Below are 6862 nucleotides of genomic sequence, written 5' to 3'. Positions count from 1 at the left end.
AACGGGCCGGACATCTCGTGCAGGCCCGCCCAGACAAGCCCGTCGGGTACGATCGGTGATCAATCAACGTGACTCTCTCGCGCCGATCACGCGAGCGAGCAAGCGGGAGAGAGAGAGAGAGAGAGAGAGAGCGCAGCGAGCTCTCAGCTATGGCGGAAACAGAAGCCCCCTCGCCGGCCATATTCATACACGACGAGTGGTCCGAAGCCGCTGACACCATCGCCTACTGCTCGGTCGCTTCGTCTCCTCCGGTCGCTCTAATTTGTGGCGCCAAAAACTGCGGCAAGACCACCTTGTCTCGCCACCTCCTCAACGTCCTCCTTCAGAGGTCCATCAACATCTTCTCCCTGTCCTTTTCGTTCTTCCCGATACACGCGCTGCCAGTGTTCGTTGCATTGTCGGCTCGGTTTTTCCGAGTGCTTCTTCTCGCTTTTTAGAGTAGAATGGTTATGGAGACGTGGCCACTTGATGAATGCGTTTCGCCTCCTGTCCTGCTAGGCTGATTGTAGGTTCTTTGATACGTTAATTAGTGCTAGTGGATTGCAGTTTGACGATTTTGTTGGCGAATGTTTGATTTAGCTCAGCAGTTTTAGCTGCTGCAGTTTGATGAGATGGTCGCACTGTTCGGTTTCGGCTTTTGATATATACAGTCCTCTGTACATCTAGGGGAACCAAGATCTTCGTGCCGCTTTCCTTTCTGGATTTCCATGAGGACATACTCACGTTTGATCACCAAGGCATTAAGCTGAACACGTATGAGCTGATGGTTCATAAGCTAGAAAAGGAGCTGAAAAGATCTTGATTGATTTGACAATCTAATCTCTGTAGATTACGAGTTTCGTGCTTAAGTCTGACTTGTAATTATGATGTGCCCGTTTTCAGTTAAGTAGCTCGGCTGTGTATTGCGTTGGTTAGTATATTTGACAAGTTGAACTCAATGTGTTTGTTGTCTTCCACTGTGTTGTGCTGGGAGCATTCTGGAGATTTGGATGCTTGACGTATGGAAGCAACATGTTTATCTGTTCATTCTTCTCGTTCTTCTGAGCTGCTCTTCCCCTTTGCAGATATAAAAGAGTAGCTTATTTGGATACAGACGTTGGGCAGCCAGAATTCACTCCCCCTGGTTTTCTCTCTCTCACCATAGTTGACAAATTGACACCGGGTATTGTTCTTCTAATTACCACTTCCTTTTGTTTCCAATCAATGAATTTTATCTCCGTTTTCAAGGTGTTCTTTTAATCCTTGTCTTCTCCTTGCCTAATTTTTTCCCCCTTAATCATCAATTCTTTTGCAAAATAGATCTGACGATTCCCTGCTTGAAGACACCTGAGAGGTACTCATTATATATTCCCAATTGTATAAGTTCATTCTGCTACTAACTAGTTGGCTGGATGTTCTCCACCCTAAAGGGAAAAGGCTCTATAGCATGGCTTACCAGTTTCCCTGTATCAGATGCTTTTTCTTTGGAGATATTTCTGCCAAAAGGGATCCTGCAGCATACTTGAAGTGTATATTTGCTCTATCTGATTACTTACGGGAGGAGCACCAGGGTTTGAACCGCGGAGAAGACCCTGCCGTAGTTGGATTGCCTCTAGTTATCAATACACCTGGCTGGGTCAAAGGCATAGTATTTACCATATCTTAATAGCTATCATCATTTTTGCTCTTCCCTGAAGGCCCTTTAGGGTTCTCCTTTTTTTTTTATACTATGCAGCTGTTTATGTCCTTTCCGATTGTGTCTCCAGGTGTTGGTTATGATGTATTGGTCAAGACATTGAAATATATTGCCCCTACACATGTAGTTAAAATAAACATCTCGGTGGAGAGCAAGAATCTACCACCTGGGTATTTCTGGTTAGATGAGGATTGTGACGAAACTGTTCATTTAATAGAGATCAAGTCGGCTCGACAGGATTCTTTCAATAGATCGTAAGCATCTAACTCTTTCAATGGTTACTGATGAACTAAAAATTTCCAAAATTTTCAATGTCAGATGTGATTTTGTATGGCTAAAACTTGCTGTCTCTATTCTTAACATTATGCCAAATTTTCCGATATATTAATGAGATGTGACAGATGGGTCTTGAGCCCCAAGAAAGCGTAATAACAAATCTTCTTTCCTAATGGAGGATTTGTGTTATTATGTCATTTAGGAGCTCTTTTCATCTATTTGAGTATGGGTGGTCTAAATGTTTTTTATAGTGCTTTCCTTGTCTAGGATTTCAGAATACCTCTCATTGCACATCTCTTTGCATTGCCCTTTTAGGAAATTTTGTAACTCCTATGGCACAATGTGTTCCCAGGGTTCTCACACAAAAAGATGCCCGACTTCTGCGAGATATGAGGATAACGGCTTATTTCAGGCAGTGCTTCCCCAGTAGCTCAAATATTACCAAAATAAAGGAACTCGCACATGCATTGGCCTCTCATCCCCCTTATGAAGTTCCAGTGTCCGCTATCAAGATAAAGCATCTACACTGCCAGGTTAGTTCCTAGTCATGAATAAATGTCGAAATAGAAAGTTTCTTGCTGGAGATTCTCAATGCTGATTACTTTCTTAAATTCTCGTTTGAAGTAAAGGAAATAAATGAACAAGGAACGACAGGAACTTATCTAGAAGATGGTTCGACTACTATATTATGGCTTTCTGTGTTACCTAAAGGAAATAATGCCTTTGATTTTTCTTCTCCTTGTGGTCTGTGGTAGGTCCCAAGTACTGAAGTATTTTATAGCTTGAACGCATCCATCATCGGCTTGGCAATTAGCTCTAACAAACCTGATGATGTGCCTTCTTGTGTAGGTCTTGGTAGGTTACTTTCTTCCGCATCTGTTTACAATTAGTTGCTGATGAGCTTATGGTTCGCGTGTGCTTTCAATAACGTCTCTGCATAAGACAGTATACTTATCTCGCGCATTTTTTTTTATACTAATGGACCAGGGATTGTAAGAGGCATTGACTTATTGAAAGGATCTATTTATGTGATCACCCCTGTTCCTTTGAAGATGCTGGTGAAGGTTGATCTATTTTTGCAGGGCTTCATTCAAATCCCAACGAGTCTATTACAGGTCTTGGATCTTGATTTCATCCTGCATCAGATCTTTGTCATCTAGATTTGCATCTTCGTGGATATCCATGTCTTTTCGTTTTACAGTTCTTTTATGGGCAGGACACAAAAAGACCTTTTTGTTTTTTATTTGTGCTGTTTTTACACATTGTGCATTAACTGCGCTGGCGATGGATTTCTGGTCTGCCTTTGTTTTTACTGTCACTATGTTGACTAACTTCTTCATGACATTTTCAGCGGGCATTGTTAAGTTCTCCACCAGTAGTTCCATTCTCGGGCAAATCTGAACATTTCAGTTTTACTTTGCAGGCGCAAGGATGCGTGTCCCCATACATGTCTACAGATGTTCTGACCACAAGTTAGCCGATGTTGATCATCATATGCGATATGGCTTCTTCTGCAGTTATTTAGATTGGTCATTGTACATGCAAGACAAAGTACGATATAGTAATTACAGGACAGCAATTTGCAAGCAGGGTGACATCGTTCATAGGAGTAAATTTCTTAGTCTGAGTATATGTACTGTGGAGCAAAGCGAACAGGTGGTCTGCATCACAGAGAACTATGTATTTTCCTATGCAGGCAAGCGATATTGTCGCATAATTTGACTCTAATTTGATTCAGGCACTTGTTCAGGGAATGATTTACTCGTCTGGATTGGTACATTGCATGAGAAAGAAGTATGGCAGCTTGAGCAGTTATTATACCATGTCCGGTGCTGAAAGATTGATATAATTTGTACATCATAAAGTACAAAAAAAGTGTTAATCAAACAAGCGCATCCGCCAATAGACATGCGGCTTGCTGGTAAAAGGGTTGGGGGTGGGGACGTTAGTACCAGAGGTGTGGGATTCGACTTTTGTGCTTTGCAAATAGAGCAAAAGTCAAAGGTGAAAGTTAGAGATAGGACAGGAAAAAAAAAAAAAGTGGCATTCAAATTCTTTTGAAAACTGGATGCTATTTGGAGTTGAAAACTGGTTAGCTAGTTGAATTTGTCAACATGTTGACCAACCAAAGGTGGTTGCGTAAATAAAATACACACTCTCATGAGCGTCATTTGACTTTTGAGGGAACTAATGTTTGTTATATAAATTACCAAAAAAAATCCTAAAATCTATTGTATCTCTATTCAGTTCTAAATTTTGTAACTGCTAATTTAGTCCCACAACTTTTGACGATATGCCAACTTAGTCCTTCCGATCAATTTTGACTAGAAATTACTTATGCGATGATGGAGGCTCAATTGGACAATTTTTACAGCCTTTAAAATTTTTATGAATCTTCTCTATCATTATTTTGTTTAATTTTTCTTTTCTACTTTTTCCCAACCATGAACGAGGGCCGGCGACCATCACCGACCACGGGCGAGGGCTTCCGCACCCTCGCCTAGATTCAAGCGAGGGTCGCGGGCTCTCGCTTGTGGCTAGCGAGGATTGGCCGACGACCTCAGCGACCAAGAGTTAAAAAAAAAATTATTAAAAGATTTAGGACTAAATTGACCGCCATACAATAAGTTTATGACATTTTTCATAATTTTTCCCATGTTTGTTATCTTAACTTTCTAAAAGGAGTTGGAAAATAGAGTGGATAGCATGTCAATATTAATATTATTGGAAATCCAATTCATTCTAATAATTCAAAAACTTTTTAAACCATATTTATTTTTTAAATCGATGAGTATGGATATTCCACGCATTTGGTTGAGGATTGATTTAAATGCAAGGGTAAAAAAAAAAGTAAAAACGAACTGGTTTAAGACAAAGATGGCGTCTTTGGTTTGCATGTTTAGTGGAGAACCGTTATTTCAGGTAAGTTCTTGACCGTTTCTATTTATAGCTGAAGCAAAGCTCACCACCAATACTTTTAGAGAATCCTGAGTTCGAAACAAAAACTCTTATCAACCCAAAGCTGTCTCTGTCGGTCTGTCCTTCCCCTGAGGAAAACGAAAGAGACGAGAAGAAGAGGTCATGATCTCGGTCTGCTCTGACTCACCAAGGTCATGATCTTCTGCCTCTCCATTGATCAATCACTCCATCCTCCCTTAAAATTCTTAATCTGGATAAGCTACTTCACTTTCCTAGTTGATTTCGTCACCGAGAAAGGCTCATGGCAGGGCGATCGTTCAAGTGTTTTGTGGAGCAGGAGCTGGGAAAGTTCCCGCTCTTGGCGATCTATGCCGTGCTCGAGTGGCTGCTCATCGTCATTCTGTTCGTAGATGGGCTTCTGGCGTTCGTGGCCAACGACTTCGCCAAGTTCTTCGAGATGAGGATCCCCTGCCTCCTCTGCACGAGGATCGACCACGTGCTGGTCCGAAGGAGTCCCGATTTCTACTACAACGATTCTGTGTGCGAAGCGCACAAGAAGGAAGTGTCGTCCCTCGCTTACTGCCACGTCCACAAGAAATTGTCCGACATTAGGAAGATGTGCGAGGGGTGTCTTCTTTCTTTCGCAACTGAGAAGGAATCCGATTGTGATACCTACAAGTCCCTCGTGGGGATATTGCATAAGGATCTCGAATGCTTCGTTCAGGACGATTCCGGGGTTCATTTGGCGTTGCCTGCAGGAAAGAAGGATGAGAGGGTTGAGGCCAAGATGACCGGCGATCAACGGTGCACATGTTGCGGAGAGCCATGTAAAATGAAGCCCTCTTTGCATTCGAAGAACAGCCAGAAATCTGGAAAGAGCACTAGCCCGATTTCGCAAGCTCCTGCTCCGTCTCCTAGAGGACCCTTCGTGACATTGAGGAACGAGGAGGCGCCTGATTTGACATTGCCTCATATCCGTTACACAGAACTAAAATTCAACCCCGACACCGGATCTGACATTCTTGGCCACGAGGCGAGCTCGAATGCGCTACTTCCTGACAACCATGGTAATTTCTGTGCCAGTGAAACTCATCCCTCGTCCTTCAATGATCTCATCGAGGGATTTCAGAATTGTTGTCTTTAGGTAATAGCTAGGGCAGTCGTATTCATTTCCTAGTTTGAGTTCTTTTCCTGCTTATCCGTGACAGGTACATATGAGATGAAAATCGCTTCGGTGCCATTGCTCACTGAGAGCGATGACATTGGCGAAGCAATCAGAACCCCTCCCTTTGCGAGGGGAAACAAGTTCTTTGGCATCCCACTTACCGATTCAGCTAACTCGAGCCCGAGGTGGGGTTCGAGGCTTTTGAGGAAATCGATCCTTGACAAGGGGGATTTTGCTTCTGAGCCCATTGATAGCGGCACAGTAAGTGAAGACTCTATCTTGACCCATTTGAAGAGGCAGGTTCGCTTGGATCGCAAGTCGCTGATGGCCATGTACATGGAGCTAGACGAGGAAAGAAGCGCCTCGGCTGTGGCGGCCAACAATGCGATGGCCATGATCACGCGGTTACAAGCGGAGAAGGCGGCCGTCCAAATGGAGGCCTTGCAGTACCAGAGAATGATGGAGGAGCAGGCAGAATACGACCAAGAAGCCCTTCAAGAAATCAGTAACTTGCTTGCCAAGAGAGAGGAAGACATCAAATTGTTGGAGGCCGAACTCGAAGCCTACAGAGAGAAGCATGGATACTTGGAGGGTTTCGAAGTTCGTAAGGACAAAACGGTAGACAAGGATTGCCAGGAGTTGAAGCCTCACACATATTCGTTCTCCGATGGGGGTTCCGAATGTGGAAGCCACTCTCCTAGCGTCACCGAAGGAGAAACCGTTAGGCACATTGCACAGGATCAGAGCATCCTTGATTCGTTGCAGGATGAAATAGGTACCAGTGAATCTCCAGAAGAAAAGATTTGATCCCGGTAGGAGTACTACAC

At 43.3% G+C, this 6862-nt stretch overlaps 2 protein-coding genes across 2 annotated transcripts; both read left to right on the top strand.

The window, feature by feature from the left end:
* The first annotated feature begins 107 nt into the window (after positions 1 to 107).
* On the top strand, positions 108 to 3705 carry LOC115741441 (polynucleotide 5'-hydroxyl-kinase NOL9). Its single transcript, XM_030675337.2, has 9 exons — positions 108 to 328; positions 1065 to 1162; positions 1300 to 1333; positions 1453 to 1622; positions 1746 to 1929; positions 2304 to 2484; positions 2707 to 2806; positions 2939 to 3066; positions 3375 to 3705. The coding sequence occupies exons 1-9, from the start codon at positions 150 to 152 to the stop codon at positions 3426 to 3428; spliced, it is 1128 nt and encodes a 375-aa protein (XP_030531197.2). The 5' UTR covers positions 108 to 149; the 3' UTR covers positions 3429 to 3705.
* Positions 3706 to 4791: 1086 nt separating this feature from the next.
* Positions 4792 to 6862, top strand: LOC115741440 (probable myosin-binding protein 5). The gene is made up of 2 exons (XM_030675336.2): positions 4792 to 5937; positions 6079 to 6862. Exons 1-2 carry the CDS (start codon positions 5172 to 5174, stop codon positions 6840 to 6842), a joined length of 1530 nt encoding a protein of 509 aa, XP_030531196.2. The 5' UTR covers positions 4792 to 5171; the 3' UTR covers positions 6843 to 6862.

Source organism: Rhodamnia argentea, chromosome 6 (assembly GCF_020921035.1).
Source record: "Rhodamnia argentea isolate NSW1041297 chromosome 6, ASM2092103v1, whole genome shotgun sequence".
Lineage (NCBI taxonomy): Eukaryota > Viridiplantae > Streptophyta > Magnoliopsida > Myrtales > Myrtaceae > Rhodamnia > Rhodamnia argentea.
Note: the sequence above shows the minus strand (reverse complement) of the source record. Positions and strands in the feature narration are given on the sequence as shown.